This window comes from Lutjanus erythropterus, chromosome 17 (assembly GCF_056507025.1).
Source record: "Lutjanus erythropterus isolate fLutEry1 chromosome 17, fLutEry1.hap2, whole genome shotgun sequence".
NCBI lineage: Eukaryota > Metazoa > Chordata > Actinopteri > Lutjaniformes > Lutjanidae > Lutjanus > Lutjanus erythropterus.
In genome coordinates this window covers 4,481,351-4,498,108 of record NC_139333.1, presented here as the reverse complement: position 1 = coordinate 4,498,108, position 16,758 = coordinate 4,481,351, and the positions used below count along the sequence as shown (strand labels likewise).

General features: G+C 40.4%; 1 protein-coding gene across 7 annotated transcripts in view; it reads right to left on the bottom strand.

Moving 5' to 3' along the window:
- The window catches only part of shisa6b (shisa family member 6b), a 106,331-nt gene that overhangs the window by 2,147 nt on the left and 87,426 nt on the right, over nt 1-16,758 (bottom strand). For 2 of the 7 annotated variants that reach the window (XM_084740648.1, XM_084740649.1), the window contains 4 exons: nt 9,661-9,723; nt 8,393-8,413; nt 2,570-2,722; nt 162-265 (listed from right to left, as the gene is read on the bottom strand). In XM_084740648.1, coding sequence (XP_084596774.1) covers nt 162-265; nt 2,570-2,722; nt 8,393-8,413; nt 9,661-9,723 — 341 coding nt within the window. The remainder of the gene's footprint in view (nt 1-161; nt 266-2,569; nt 2,723-8,392; nt 8,414-9,660; nt 9,724-16,758) is intronic. The other 5 variants (XM_084740651.1, XM_084740653.1, XM_084740654.1 and 2 more) reach the window with 3 other exon arrangements.

The window sequence follows — 16,758 nt, the reverse complement described above, 5'->3', positions numbered from 1 at the left end:
CCACTGCAGGAAGAAGTTAAACACCGGCAGTGGCTTCTAACTAATTCAAATCTGGAGACTAAGAGATAGCACACTTGCTTTGCCTCATAGAAGCATAAAAATCAAAAAATATGACCTTCTTTAGACGCCTGCGCACTGAAACCAAGCACTTGTGTACCCACCTGTTCTTGACTGATTTTGAGAACATGCAAGGGAAGAGTGCCTCTTGCTGCCAGGTCGGGCAGGTGGCGCTTACGAGTGTAGTAGTCTTCGACCTCTTTATCTGCTGCAGAGGAGATGAGAATAAAAAAAAAAAAAAACAGAAGCAAGAGGTGAAGAGGAGATTCAAGGAGTGAGAGCAAGAGAAAACACGGGTAGGTGTTAAGAATGCAAGGGGAGAAATCGGATAAAGTGGGATCGGAGCACATTGCACACAATGCAGAGAATAGTGTTGGCGGAACCATCTGTGTTTCACCTTTCCAAGCTCATGGAGGGGAATAGAAAATAGAGAAGAGACAGAGGAATCGCAGTCAGAGTGTATTACATGCTAGGCACATAACATCCACACATCCAGGCTTCATCTGGGATTCTACAGGCAGTTCTGGCTGTGGGGGCAAACTTTTCAAAGGTCATGTGAAAGTCTATGAACAAACATGGTCATATCATACAGATATGGAGGGAAGCACGCAGGCACCTCATATGTACACATGCTGGAAAGCTAATTGTGTTATTGCATCACTTCACATTGAGAATTGCGAGTGTTTTAATGTCCTTGAGTGGATGTTTTATTCTTATCAGTGTGTACAAACATGCATTGAGAAGCAGATCAAAAAAAAAGAAGACATTTCGAGTGACAGTAGAGTGTAGGAGTGAATGTAGCATCAACTTCATGCCACACAACACAAAAACCCATGCATAAAGACTTGTCACATGATGGCGCACATTTACAAAAACTCTGTCAGACAAAGAGACAAAATGCAGCATAAATCATTGAGAAATGGAAACATTTATTAGTCCATTGTTACAGAGAATCTAATTCCTTATTCCTTCTGAACACCAGCATGAATGTTTAACCGTCATACTAAATCAGAGGTGAACACTTGTGTCATTTATATGGTGGGGATAAATTATGGAGAGCAGACCTCTCCACCTTATTGAGAATTTGCAGATGACTCTGAGTCTGAGCCTGTCTTTTTCAATAATGGGTGCAGCAGCGTGCACACCACCTGTCAAGATTACACCCAGCCAAAATCCCCTTCAGCGGCGAGCCACGGGTGCTTGCCGCAAATCGATTCATTATGAGAGATAATAAAAACAAGATGTTCCTTTCTCAAGCATAATAGTCCTCAAGATCTGGGCAGGGCATTGCAAACTCATCAACCATATTACCATGGAGTGAATGAATAACTCGTGATGTATACTGTCCTGCGCTGCAATGGGCTAAATGCTTTTTCTTCAGTTTGATACCAATTTGCATTAATAAGCAGTAGCATTCTTCTCTTTTATTATCCTGACAATGAAAACGCGGCTCTATCTTCCCTCCAGCACAATCCAACATGATCTATCAGTGTGCAGACACTAGTTGAGCAACAAAAAGAAAACTGCAGAGCCTTTTGGCTATTTGCTGCAACAAATAATTTGCTTTGGAAGCAGAAAGAAAGTTGGGGAAGACTGAAGGACACTGCCTCAGGATATCCTTCCATTTTAAACCCTGCGTCTCTTTTGTGAGCCACAATCTTTGACAATTGTATTCATTTGGTTTTGTTTCACCGCCGATCAAAAACTATTATGCTAATCCTCACGAGCATTCTTCAAGCGAAAGGACGGTAATGTTTTGTTTTTTTCCTCCCAATACAACTGAGGACCAGTAAATAGCACTGCATCCTGCAAACCCGTTGTGCCATTTAGCTTGAAATGGTGCCTGGCAGCTACGAGTGGGAGCCAGTGTGGAGTGAGCCCTGACGGGATGAGTTGTAGATCGTCATCCTTCACTTTGACTGCGAGCCAGCAGCGAAGTGGGGCAGTCATGATGAAATTACACAAGCCTTAAGGAATATTTGCGTTCCACTTGGAGAATATCATGAGATGAGACCTCATTACGCAGCAGAAATCCAGCGTAGCACCACTAAATCAATACCGAGCCGGGCCAGGCATACGAAGCCGCTTAATGTACTTATACGCTCCAAGAGAAATAGTGGCTGCAGCCTTTAAGTGGAGACAAGGGAAGCATGGAATTTCAATGACTCATAGTTTCTTGAGATGACTAGGCTGATTTCATGACGGCTCAGAGTTGAGAAATGGGTATTTTCTGACTCTGATTTGGAGCTATCTCCATCCACTGAAATGTTTACTCAACGGGGAGTCGCAAATCTCCACAAAAATGCGTATGAGTACTTTTTTTTCGACTGTTTGATATCCTCAGTGCAGCAACCAAATGATTTTCACAGCTGAAACACTTCGGAGCCGCTCAGTAAGTCCCAGTCAGGAGTCAGGGGAAGCACACGTAATGCAGTATATTTTTTTTTTTTTTTTTTTTCATGCAGGGCGTCAGGGCAGGGAGCCTACTCTTGCATCAGTGCAGTCAACCTACTGAGTTTCTTCAGGGATGAGAACCGGTTGAGGTCGGCTTTGACGGCCGCCTCGTACGAGGGCGGCAGGTGAGACAGGCTCTGGAAGGAGCGTGAGAAAGACAGGTCGTAGGGCTCCGTCTGCGAGGTCAGGATGCCGCTTATCCGATTGTTTTCTGGAGACACATACATACATATACAGACACAGAAAAAGGGAAGAGAAAAAATGGGCAGGCTGGCTTCTCCTATTCCCCCTCTCACTCCCCACCCGAAAAAAAAAAGCTAGCCAGGATCAGAGCATCATGAGACCACCTGCTGAGGTAAAGAAAAGAAGATTGAGCTGCCGGGCAGGCTGGAGTTTTAGTTTTACAAATATTTCCTGGAGGCAGAGGTGCTCTGACAAACTCTCAGAAATATTCTCTTTGGTATAAAGTAAGAATCCATGGTTGAATCTGAGGAAGCACAGGGTTTTTTTTTTGTGCAAGTAAATTCAGTTTAAAATATTACAAAATACAGATACCAGAAATTCAGACCTCTTTCAAAAGACACTTGAGAAGAGAGATGTGTGAATAATTCATTGTTGTTGCCAGGACTCTAGCTATCATCGAGAACATGTTCTTGGTATTAACTCTGGGACTTTGAGTGTTGTAACTACCTGAGGAGAAATGAAAATTTGAACTTTTTTACATAAAAGCTTTTAAGGCTTGTTTTTGTATTTTTTACATGTCAGTTAGGCTTCATTAACATTATATCCTACTGACTTTTGGATATGTTCTTTTGCACGAGTTACTCTCTCCAAATATGGAACAGAATTATTAAGTTGATAAGTTTATTGGAGATATAACGCACATTTCTACTGTGTGGTAAGGCTTGGCTCGATCCTGCTTGCCCTTTTTTTGTCACTTTAGCCATTGTTTTTTTGCCTGGTACTTCTTTGGTATCACCTTGCTCAAGGTTCCAAGTGACTTGAGCCTGCAGACCAGTGTGTGGTCTTAGTGAGCGTGTGGTTGACAATGAATGCAAGCTGCACAGAGGAAAAGGTGAGCAGCTAATTAGCCAATGGGGCAGTAAATGTACAGTTTAGGTAACATTTTGTCAGTGAATAAAGGCCACAGCTTCTCAAGACCACAATAAAGCTCGATCCTGTGTGTTGTTTCCCAACCACTGGAATAATGTTGCTATGACGATCAGCTCCACCTACATTGAAAGGGTAATATCTGCAGTGGAAATGAAGTGGAGGTACCAAAAGCGAGTGGAGTAGATTTGGCCCATAAATGGAAATGCAGTTTAACTTTGAGATGACGATGCCAGGAATTCATGTGGCACAATCAGTTAGTTTGTTTCATGAAAGAAAACTCCACTTTAATTGGTTTGTTGGACTACAGTCCACTTGCAGAGATGTTTGAAAACTGTGCTTTTCTGATATTTGCCAACACAGTAACTAGATAATAGTTAAGTGTCATCTTGATCTTTTGGGCTATTTACAACATGAATTCTAATTAACTACAGTATTTTAGCGCTGTCACCTTTTTATTTGAAAATTAAATAATCATCATCTGTTTAAATTTCTCTTTGTGTGAGTGCAAAAGTCTATACCATGTACTCAAAGGGTGAGTGTTATTAAAATGCACCTTCATCTGGATCAGGGTAAGGCTATTTTTAAACCACAGCTGCCTTACAGAATGTTAATTCTACAATGTGTTTTAGAGTGGGCTGCCTGGGTTGTATTCCAAACTATTTGATAAATTACATTCAGTTTTTTTAACTAGTGCATATTTGTCCTTTTAACCAATAAAAATGATCAGTGGGTACTTTCACACCTGAAACATTACAAGCCTGCTGCCTGAATGTTTTGTACTCTGTTTTGCTAATAAAACAGAACCAGGAGAACTAAAGACTCAGTAAGGGATTTATTAGCCTGGAACTGTATCCAAAATTGAGCTGGCTATCAGAATGCAACCCTAGAGTCAAATTCTTCAATTAGACTGTTTTTTTGGCCAAAACCTAAATTAAAAAGGGACTCAGTACATCCCCACAAGGATTACATTCTGGCACTGTGGAAAGTGTTTTGAAACAGCTTTCAGACATATCATGCAGGTAAATAAAATGCACAAATGTATTTATCAAGAGCAGTATGTGATTCTAGAAGTTTTGAGGCTTTGACTTGGCTTGGCTTGCTTGGCTTTGGGTTGTTTAGGTCGTCACATACCAAAGCTTTGGGTAATTTGACAACCTGGCTAACACCCTAAAGCGTTGGTATTTAATGACCAGGCCAAGGCAAATGTCTGTTTTCGATGACCAGGCCAACCCAAAGCATCTGGATTTGTCAACCTGGCCACCACCCTAAAGCGTTGGCATTTGACGACCTGGCCAACTCAAAGCGTCAGTATTTGACGACCTGGCTAAGGCAAAGTGTCTGTATTTGATGACCTGGCCAACCCAAAGCCAAAGACAACCTAGAAATTATAGTCTATAATCAGCTATCTTTCTCCAGAATTGTTTATTTTTAAGTGAATATATAAACAGAAAATAAAAGAACTGAAAGATTTGGCTGGTCAATTTTTCAGGGTTATTTGGCACTTGGGGACTTCAACAGTGGGGCGTGATATATTCCTAAAATCCTATCTATGGCCCTGGTTGTTGGATTTATATATAGTCTAATGTTAGTATCACAGGCACTAGGTCTCTTTGTCTCTTTCCTCTTGCCTTTTAAGTTTAACTTACTCATTTTCTTTGCCTGAGCTTTAACTCAGCCACTATTTTGAGCATGTCAGGCTTTGAGAAATGGTTGTATATCTAAAACTCCAACTTGCTGGTGGCAGCGATGGGGGAGTATAGGCGGTCACATCAGGCACTCAGTGAGTGTGTGGTGTGGGACTGACTTGACAGGTGACGTGGTGGTTTGACGGGAGGAAACAGCGGTCCACAAAAGAAAATGGAGGAAAAAAAAAAAACGAGACAACACACCAAACAACAGATGTGTGCTGGAGAGTGACCCTGCTGGTGACAGTGCTGTGATGTGATCTGGGACGGGGGCAGGGAGCAGCGCCTGGACTGGCTGTCGTTGATGTGACGTGATATGATGCCAGGAAGACGCACGGGGAGGGGGGGGGCTGACTGGACCAAAGCCCCCCTTTTATTCTCGCTCTTCTCTTTATCTCTTTTTCTCACACATGCACACACACAAACATCCGTAGTCGGTCCCATTCACCGCCGTCTTCCTTGCTCTGTCAATCTTATCTGTCCTACCACGCTGCCACCCACTTTCCTTCGCTCCTTAATTCTTTCTTGTCCATTCAGTATTCCCCTCTCCCTCATTTTCTTTCTCGCTCCTGCTCTATCTGGCTTTCCCCCAGTGGGCTGTGAGTCTGTCACGCAGTGCAGAGCAGCGGGCATGGGTGCGGCTCCAGACCAGCCTCCAATGGATAGATAAAAATAGGGCTTTAGTAACTGCTGCAGGATGGAGAGAAGGAGAGGAAAGAGAAGAGATGGAGATAAGAGAATCTAAAAGGGAAAATTGAGACTGAAATACAAGAAGGAAAGAAAATAGAAGGGTGAGAGAGTAAGACAGAAGGGTGGTGGCAGGGCCGGGCAACAGCAGGGGGTCCAGGGAGCTGCAGGGAGGGGGTTCGGAGGATGTGAACAATCTGTGAGTGGACTGTCTGCCACACTGCATCAATAAGGGGAGAATCGACTCAGACTGTGGCATGCTGTTAGCTATCTCAAACACGTTTCACTGCTTCATCACGATGGACAGTACAACCACACAGACCTGGCTCAAATAGTCTTTGCAAATCTTAGTGTATGTTTTTAAAGGATATGTCTGGTGATATTTTATATTTTTCTTATTGCCAACAAATTATTATTATTACCTGTAGTGTCTTTCGGATCGATCTCACACTCATTTGCCAGTTTGCTTCACTTCATTCATTCTACCTGACACTTTGTTCATGTCAGCCAGTTTCTTGTTGGAAGTGGAGGGTTCTTGTTTTGTTTTGCCTTAACCTTTCAGTAACATATGATAATGTCAGTTGACATAGAATCTGCATTAGTAGTTGTCATGAGCAGTTTTTCATGACAACTGAAGTCCTTTGAGGGTTTTTAGTTACACTTTATTTGGAGGAGTGTGCATAAGACTGACATGACTCCATCGTTACCAGACATGATGGTCTTTATGAATGTAGGTTATATATTATCCTGGTTCCAGACGTTGGAATAGTCACACATCTTCAGTTTGTTCAGAGATTCAGATAGGTCTGGTGTTGTGCTGCTGACAACCATTTCCACTGGATGGACAAACGGTCGACCTATCAGGATTTTGTCCCAAGGAGTAAGAATGTGGACAGGACCATCCCACATCGATACCTACCTAACTAATGCATGAAAATCTTCTTATGCACACTCTTTCAAATAAAGTACAATCAAAATACCTCAAATGGACAACATGAATGAATCATTATGAATGTTTATGACTCTTGTCATTAAGTGTCGCTCATTCAGTTATGTCATTCTTAATGACATAATTGACTGAATAAGTAATGACAACAATCATGAACATTTATAAACGTTCCCTCATGTTCATGACAAAATTGACCAAATGACACTTAACAACAAAAGTCATTAACATCCATAAAGACTCCTTCATGTTCATGACAGGTGACATTTTTATGGTCAGGATGGTTAAGGGTCAATTATGTACATAATAATGTAAAGTGAACTTTTTTGGGAACTCTGATTCTAACTTTGCATTAAAAAGTCTATAATTGACCAAATGACACTTAATAACAACTGATATAAACACTCATAATGATTAATTCATGTTGAAGAAATATGCCCATTTGAGTTTCCTTTTTTTTTTTTTGGTTACACTTTATTTGAAGTGGTATAAATAAGACTAACAAGAGACCATCATAAATATGACGGGACACCTGTCATAAAAAGGAGTCTTTGTTTATTTTTGTTAATGACTGTTGTCATTAAGTGTCATACGGCCAACTATGTCATTTCTAATGCAAGGCCGACAGTGTTTGGGATCTCTAAACTTAACTTTGCATTAAAATTGACATAACTGACTGAATAACTAATGACAACAGTCTTAAACATCCAGAAAGACTCCTCCTTGGTTATGACAGGTGTCATTTCACAGTTATGATGGTCATTTAGTCAATATTGTCATTTTTAGTGCAACATAAACATTTCTGGGAATCCTAATTCCAATGTTACATTAACAATGACAGAATTGACTGAATGACACTAAATGACAACAGTTATAAACATTCATAATTATTAATTGATAACCTGTTTGGTTTTTCGGTTACACTTTATTTAAGCTGTTCATAAGACTGATTTTCCATCCCGTGAAAATGATAATCAGTAATGACAATAATAATATTTACTCAAGAATTCCATCTTCAGTAATGGGCTTGGAGCTGAGTGCCACAGACAGGGAAGTAAAGTTCAAAAGCGTTGACAGATGGATGAATACATTGTTGGTTTTTGTTGATGACAACAATTTGTTGACAATTAGAAAAATATAGAATAACACAAGTTACACTTCATTGCATCAGCTTGAGTCCTGTAGATTAGCAATCATATGAACTGACTTTCACATACTTCCATGACAGGATACTTCTACGTCCCACATGACAAACCATAAATTTTCAAACAAACAGCAAGAATTCACAGCAAATGCTACTTAAATCAGGTCTGAAAACACACCAGTTGAAGTGAGAGAGAGGACGACACAGACGTAGGGGTTGGTGCGTGGTGTATGTTTACACAAATGTGTGCTGGGATGTAATGAATGAGTTTTTACACTAAATTAAACGTATGTATGCATGACTTACCACGCCTCAATGATCGGTGAGCTACCAAACCCAAGTGAAAAACAAGTATTTCAGAAACATGTTGATGGTGAGAAAAACAGAACCTGTAAAGACCTGCTCCCTCCATATTCAGCATTACCACCCTCCCCCGTCAAAATGGAATTCAAATCAAATCAGCTTTTACTTCCCGAGGCATGTGATGTACACTTGTGTGCGTACGATTGCACATTTTCTGCTTGTGATTTGCAGCTATGTATCTCCTGGTTGTTTCCGTCACAGGCCGCTGGGGGGGTCACGGCAGCGAGTTTTATCTAGAAAATACACTGCGTGCTGAAATTTGAAGTCTTTCAGGGGGCCTGTGATCAAAGTCTCTGTGTTAGATGTGTTGTTGAAATGGATTTTTCATGTTTTCCATAGATCTCCAAGGCATTTCTCCATAGTTGTGCTTTGCTTATCTGTGTGTGTGTATGTGTGTGTGAGAAATGAACCACATGGTCAATTATGTCCATAAAGAAGAGGCCATTCTGGCTGCAGAATCCAAGCGTAGCCTCAGAGCACCAGAGAGCAGGCGAGCCATTTTTTTCATATTTGTGGTTGAAACAAACAGAATATAAATCAAATGGCAAGATCAGAGTGATTTAATAAATATAGAACGCAGTGAATATTCAGCTTATGGCCTCCTTTCTTTCCTTTTATCTCCTTCCTCTCTCCAGCCTCCACCTTGCATCCTTACGCAACCGCCACTCCTCACATCTGGCAGTCTGCGACCCCGGGGCCGGCTTCGGCTCGCTCACGAGAACTATTCAAACAAACAGCTGTGTGACATCAGTAATAAAAGCGGTGATTTTGCGGTGATGCTCCTCGCGGCGGGTGCGAGCTTTCGCCGATAACTTTTGTTCTCAGGATAACGGGCGGGGAGTGTCGCAGGTTTCACACGCTCTGTCAACCAAGGGACGGGACGACCTCGACAGAACATTAAGTCAATCCTCAGCCAATTTTTGTTCCCTTTAAAAAAGAGATGGACAGCGAGTGTGGGCCGATGCCGCTCGCAGAAAAATGTTCATGACTATGGGATGTGACACTTCTGTGATTCAATCTTGGACAAAAAAGCCTCATTTTCAATAACAGAATGGATTCGCGGTGGGGCGAATTGAAAAGAGGACCGTGTCAAGGGGTTTTTCACACATCCATGTCAAGCACTATATTCAAGTTAATGCCCAGGTCCAGGCTTCATCTCAAACACTGAGCTGAGCTGTGAATATTCCCCTCTCTCCTGATAGTTTTCTTACCATTCTTAGGTGTGCGTGTGGGGCTACCTAGAGCCACATGGTTATAGTTGTGCTGATGGGTACCTGCAATGACAAAAGCAATGAAACATCTGTTCAGTGTCCATGAGGAAAGCTAAGACTGTTAGCAGTGTGAGGGTGACAATTAAAGAGATAATTCACCAAAGCTGTCTTTTGGTGGCATATTGAGATATGCTTCATTTATAATTCACAAAACACAGATTTATGTAGAGAAATGTGCATTTTAATTGACTTTTAGGGTGTAAACAAGTCACAACGCCACATCACCACTCTTTAGTTGCTTATTTTAGCGCGTGAAATATCCCTTTAATTTCCTCAAATGAAGTTAATGGACATAGAAAGATGAGTTTGTGGGATGAGTGAAAGTACAGTAGGTGGAGTAACCCCAGTGTTACCCTGCAAAACATGTTCATCAAACACAATGTACAGCACAACCCTTACAGAGGAGAAACAAAACAAAAGCAGGAAAATGGGGCCGTATACAATATTTATCACATCCTGTCCTGGAACACGCAGGCCCTCATATGCTTTGCAAATTGCATTATTTAAGGAGTAAAGCCACAGAGAGTACATTAATTAATCTGTGCATTCATCATAAAAAAAGGCTTCAAATGTGGTAATACAGTAGCCAACATAACTCAGCTTCAGAAACCACAAGCAAACAGACAAAACACAAGCAAATGATACACTTTTTTTTATCACTTTGATAACACATACATTGCTGTTAGAAAAAAAATGCTGCACAGTAATGAAACTCAAGCCAAGAGTTTATTTCACCAACACCACAGAGGTGCATTTCAAATCGAGTTGCAGTGGTGGAAATATTAGAACTGTTTTTCATGACACATCCTCACCTGCCTCATGCACATTCTCACACAAAGCTAAAGTGCTCATGTGCTCTGTTGACCGTCACACACACACACACACACACACACACACACACACACACACACACACACACACACGTGCATCCCAGACCTGCACAACTGCACAATTGCTCCTCCATTTAAAGTTGAGATTAAAAGAAAAATTCCCTTTAAACCATTTTAGGCCACATCACCGGTCATATTGTGCAACTATTTAACAATATGCCAAAAAAAAAAAATTTCAATTTCTACCTTATATCAAAATTTAGTCATGTTTTCTTCCTGCAAAAACAAAATATGATGTGCTTACATAGGCTTGAACCAACCAATTTCAACCAATAACAACATGACAACCACCCACCAATCAATCTTTAACTTTTAGCGGTACAGAGCTCAGATTCGTTAGCTAGCTAATAACCACATGGTATGTCAAATTCCTGCCTGCTTATCCTGTTTTACTCAGAAATACATCACAATATGTAAGCTAGTCACTTTCGAAATGCTGTGTCAACTTGACAATACAATAAGGTGTGGACAAGTGTTTCTTTTACTGATGTAGAAACACAGGAATCTCCTGCATAATGTAAGAATTTCAAATTTGCTTCTGGGACATTATGGTTTGTCAGTCACTTTGTACAGCAGTAAATATTACAATGCTCATTAGCCTTAGCCACCATTGCTATGAAGAAGAGGCCAAAAGCTAGTCGGTGGATCCATCAGAGCTGTTCAAAAATAAAAACATTGATCCAGAATCCATCAGTTAATTAATTTACCGTGCACACTGTGTTTTTTGCAGACAGTATAAATAATAGTGGCTGTAGTCCCCATGATGTCACCCAAAGGTTTCTGAAGATCTGTTGTGAAGCTCACGGTGTGTCTCCATCTTGCCTGACTCGGCTTACTCCTGGCTAATACAGCCGAATGAAGCCGTTACCTAGCGACCACCTGTGATGCAGGACTTTTAGGCCGGAGATATACTTTTTTCCTGAGTATGTGGACAACAATCGCTCGAAATGGAAGCGGGATACGTGAGGCAACCATGATGTGTATGGATACGAATGCAAACGCATAGTTAAAAGAAACTATATTTGCCCCTTAAGCCTTAATACAGTATATTTAGACAGGTGAGATACAGTTGTCATGTCATTTTATGGGAGTCTATGGGGACTGACTCACTTGTGGAGCCAGCCTCATTCAAGGAACAGCAGTTTCTGGCACTTCAGCATCGGCTTCATTTTTTTGGTTATTAGTTTTCTTAGCAGCCTAATTTGTAGCCACTGCCCACCGTTAGTGGTGAACAGAACAGACTTTGAAGGAAAGTGAGTGGACGTTTCTTATCAAAATACACCTTCATGTCCTGAAGGTTGTACCTTCCACTCTTTGTCACGACCATAAAGAACCAGGTATTTTCTAATGCTGCACACCTAGCACTAGCTATTTAGCTCCCGTATGAACTAAGAATGTTTAAACTAAAGTAAACATTGATGTGTGACCTTTTGAACAGTAGTTTGACAAAATAATCTCAACTCAAAAGCACTCAGTATGTTTTCTTGAAGCTTTCAACCACATGGTGACAATTAGCAACTGTAATGCTAGTTTGACATGGAGTTGAGCTGCTGTACAATCTGTTAACATGAATCATTTAATACTTAGGTCTCCTGACAACAACTAAACCCACTGAGTAAACTGTATGATTTGACGAAGATTGTGAGATAGTTCCAGAAAAAGCTAGTGAGTCGATCTTGCTTTTTGTCAAACTAAAATAAATATTGCTAGCTCTTTTTTTAATCACTGAAAGTAAGTAAATAAATCAGTGTAGGAAGATTTTATTTTCATTTTTTTGCGTTTGGAGAATAAAGACCAAATGTTGCGAATAAAGTCGAAACACCATTTTGACTTTCTTCTTTATCTATTCCTTCTCAAATTTTTTCCATAAGCCTGGCACTAATATTAATACTCCATGTTAAAAGAGCTCAAGTGTAGCATTTTATGTGTCTCCCAGACATTTTGTAGCTCACATTCTTTGTGTTACAACTCATGTACAGAAGCATGTCTGTATTTGGCTGTTTTACATATTTGCAGAGCGTTTTGATGTTGCGTATGTTTGAATATGATTAGTGAATGTGTTTCTGAATGTGCTTGTATTTTAGCAGGTTTTTTTGGCAGCATGTTCACACGTTTTCTTGAGTTGCGGTCCTTTGTGCTCTCAGCTGCGATAAAATTCATTAAAACATTCACACGGACTCATCCTCCGTCTCTGGTCATTGCCCTTTTTTTTTCTCTGGCTCTCTGTGTACGTGAGCGTGGTCTAATCAGCAGGAACAGTCTTCTGTGCTGTTGTCTGGGAAAGCAGGGCCATTTTAATTTCCAACTCAGAGAATAAACAACAACTTCGCCCAATCATCTATCCATCCTACTGTGCAGGAGTGTTTGTGGCTGACAGGGACTGTGATGCAGTGGTACAGTGCCCGGCTGGGCACCGCAGTGTGGAGGTGCTTTAGTTGAAAGATGGGACCTTTACTGAGCCCATTGTACTGAGAAAGTTGATGAATGACAGCTATTCTCAGCAGTGTGTAGGACCGCGTGTGTGTGCGCACACGGGTATGTGTGAGCGTGGATTTGTATGTTTGTATGCGAGGAGGAGGCGGCGATAGATGGAGACCCCGTCGTGGTGTGTTGCCGTCGCGACACGTTCATTTGCTGTCTGCTGCTGTGCCTGTTTAAAAATGCATTAGAGCCAACTGCTGAAACGTCCATTTACATCTGTCAGAGGAGAGAAGGTGGAGAGGGTGGCCCGGCGCTCTCACATCATGGGTTTCAATATTTGCTCGAGCTATGGAGATAGATGGGCTGTGTCTTCTGTGTGTTCCTTCACTGGCTTCACTTTTTTTTTAATATAAATGCTTAACAGTGATTCTCACAGAAGAGATGATTCAAGACGGGAAATTCAAAGTCATCTGAGACTGTCTCCTGAATATATTACATTTATTGAACTGCATTATAATATAAATACATGTCTGTTTAGTTTCTAGATGTTCTGTAACTAGAAGAATTTAACCTACAGCCAGGATGGAGGTTTTAAACAGGTGGCACAGAAAAACACTCTACTGTTAAATATCTAATGTAGAAATCATAACACATTTTTTCCCTCTCAAATAGTACTACTAATTAATTAATATTCTCGACCCACTCTCTGAAACCCTTGCTCATTTTCATATGTGTAAAACTGATTCATCCTCTGAATTAATGTGCCAGTTTTCCAAATGAACTCCTCAGTTCACTCAGGTCACAAGGTGTACAAACAAATTAACTTAATCAACTCATAAATCGAGTCAGCCAGAGCAACTTCCTCAATCAGTGTGTTTTAAAGATCTTAAAAGGCAACACTAAATGTGTGTTCTGAGTTCGTCACACTGCAGAAGCATGTTATTTATCACCCAGCCAAATTTGAATGGTTAAAAAAAATTGCACAGTATATAAAATTAGCAGTTTTCTCTGTTTTGAAGCACCACTACGACATGAAAAATGGACGCTCCATCTAGCAGCTTTATTGGAAATGTCCAGACATGTTTGAGCCACAAGAGCTGGAGGAAGAGGACAGGATGGTATTTTTTTCCCTCTTTATCAGGTTGTTGAAACTGAAGTGAGCTGAAGTGAACTGCTGGGCTGATTTGGACTGAGAGAGTCACTGAAAGTACGTTCGAAACTGATCGTTGGCGATGGTGGGGGGACGGGGAAGGCGGTGTTGTTCATATGTTGGTTTGTGGGCATTATATAGCGTTGGGGGACCATGGCTCCGGTATGTCAATGAGCCATGTTTTAGGTCCTCCCAAAAAATCCTGAACACAGGAATCGTGAACAACAGTTTAACGGTCTAATATCACAATTGAGCACTACATAGTTCTCAGTCTTTTCACGTTTCCAGCAATAAACCAGCAACTATCAGGGCAATCCAACAGGGAAAACTGGTAGAAAGTGGCCCCAGAAGGGGCAGCAGAACTGGAGCCAGCCAGCGGGCAACAGAAACACGTTTAGCAGCCTCCCAGTGAACACAGCCGGGCCAGGATCAATCACAGTCAGTTTGACAGCAGGGAATACAGTGCCGAGGGGCATTAGATACAGCAGCTCCAACCAGGACTCTGACTCCTGGGATGACGAAGCCATTGCAGGAGAGACGTGAAGCACGAGAGGGAGGCTGGGCGTCAATGGGGCAAAACACAGTGTACAGCCAGAATGTTTTCAGATCTATGTCTGTGAATTAAGGATTTATGTTAATTAAATCAGTGGTGGTGAATATTGTAACAGTGGAAAGACTAACCATGGTGGTTTTGGTGAATTCAGAAGGTATCTTGTATTGGGTATAGGTAAAGGTAGTAAGTTGTATTTTTCTGTTTTATAAGGAAAATAGGTGTAAGAATATTCAGCTTCCTCTGCAACACAATACATATGTCTTTGACCTAACATCAAAACTGTTATTTCTTCACATACTGTTGATAATTCTAGTTGTAATATTTATAATTTTACTTTTTGAATCTCTTAACCTAAAAATCCTACATATTGCATCCTTAAAATAAATCTCATGCTTCAAGTCAGCACAGACTTTTTATATATATTTCAAAAAGACCTTTTTTTCATTTAACCAAGACCTTTCCCTATCTCGAACAAAGTGCTTTGAGTTGCATAAACATAACTATGAATCATGCTTCAACTGTCAGCAGTGTCTATTTTAGGAATAGAAAGGAAGACTGAAAAGACATGAAAAACACCTGTTAACATTTTCCAGAGATGTTCAGTCTTTATATTTCCATGTCATCCTGATAAAAACATAATTTTGGGGTAGCATCACGCTTCCTACAAAACATATCTCAATGCAGGTTGTTATTTCCATATCATCACAGTATAAATAAAATAAACTGAGTGAAGGGCAAGAAATGTATATATATGTATATATATATATATATATATATGCCTTGAAAAATGGTCTGTTTTGACATGATTGGGTCCAAACATTCATTCATCATGTCCAGCATACATCAGCAGTATGCATTTACTGAAAGGCTGGCAATTCTGGACATGTCATCAGTCTGTCACCAGCTGTACTAGTATATGGATATGTTATGAGTAGCTTCAGTCCACAAACAACATACATAAACATAAAAGATCGTACATTATGAGAATCTGTAAACTGTGGCGTGCAACTGTGAAATGTGCAACCTGCAGCTCCTCTGAAGCCACAGAAACAAGACTGCAAAAAGAAAAAAGATCATCAAATGATCAAAGATAATTATCAGATTATCAAAACTGGCCACACTGAGAAGTGAACCCTCCCAGATTCCATATTTAATAGAATTTTGATCTTGAAAATCAACACAACTACCTGTCTTACACTTAAACATACAGGGTAGCACTTTCTATGAAGGTCAAGTCTATAATGCATTTTAAGCACATTCATAAGACAAAGTTTTTATAAATGTTTCTAATCATGCATGACAATGTATAACATTTTTTATGAAGTATTATAAGTGGTGGACAAAATGTATTATGAGTTTATGAAATGTAATAATGTCTTATAAACATATAATTGCTAATAATCTGCAGAGTAACACTTTCTATGATGTCTATAATACATTAAAAGCACATTCAGAAGACATAAAGCATGTATAAGACCTCATAAAACTCTTTATAAATGTTTCTAATCATATGTGACATGTTCACCACTTATAATGCTTTATAATCCTTGTGATAGGTTAACGTATTATGAATTTCTGAAATGTAATAATGTCTTATAAACGTCATATAATTGCAAATATCCTACAGGGTAACACTTTCTGTGAAGGTCATGTTTATAATGCCCATATAATGCCAAGCACATTCATAAGACGTTAGAAATGCATTAAGAAGGCATTAAGAAGGCTGTTTATAATACATTGTAGACATGACCTTCATAGACAACGTTATGAAATACAGTTAGAAAACCCGGACATAGGCCAATACTTTGCAGTGTTCTTAATCTCTACGAATTTTTGCCTCAGTCTGGTGTTTTCTACTCAGAGCCTGGTCTGGTGGGTCTGGAGAGACGGGCCAAGCTGAACGGCCCACTGAGAACTCGCAGAAGACTGAAGCTCATTAAGAACCTGGACAGCCATGTTCAGTGATCCCTCCGTAATCTGGGGGCCAATTAGCCATATTCAAGAAATACTCCCAGCCCCCCACC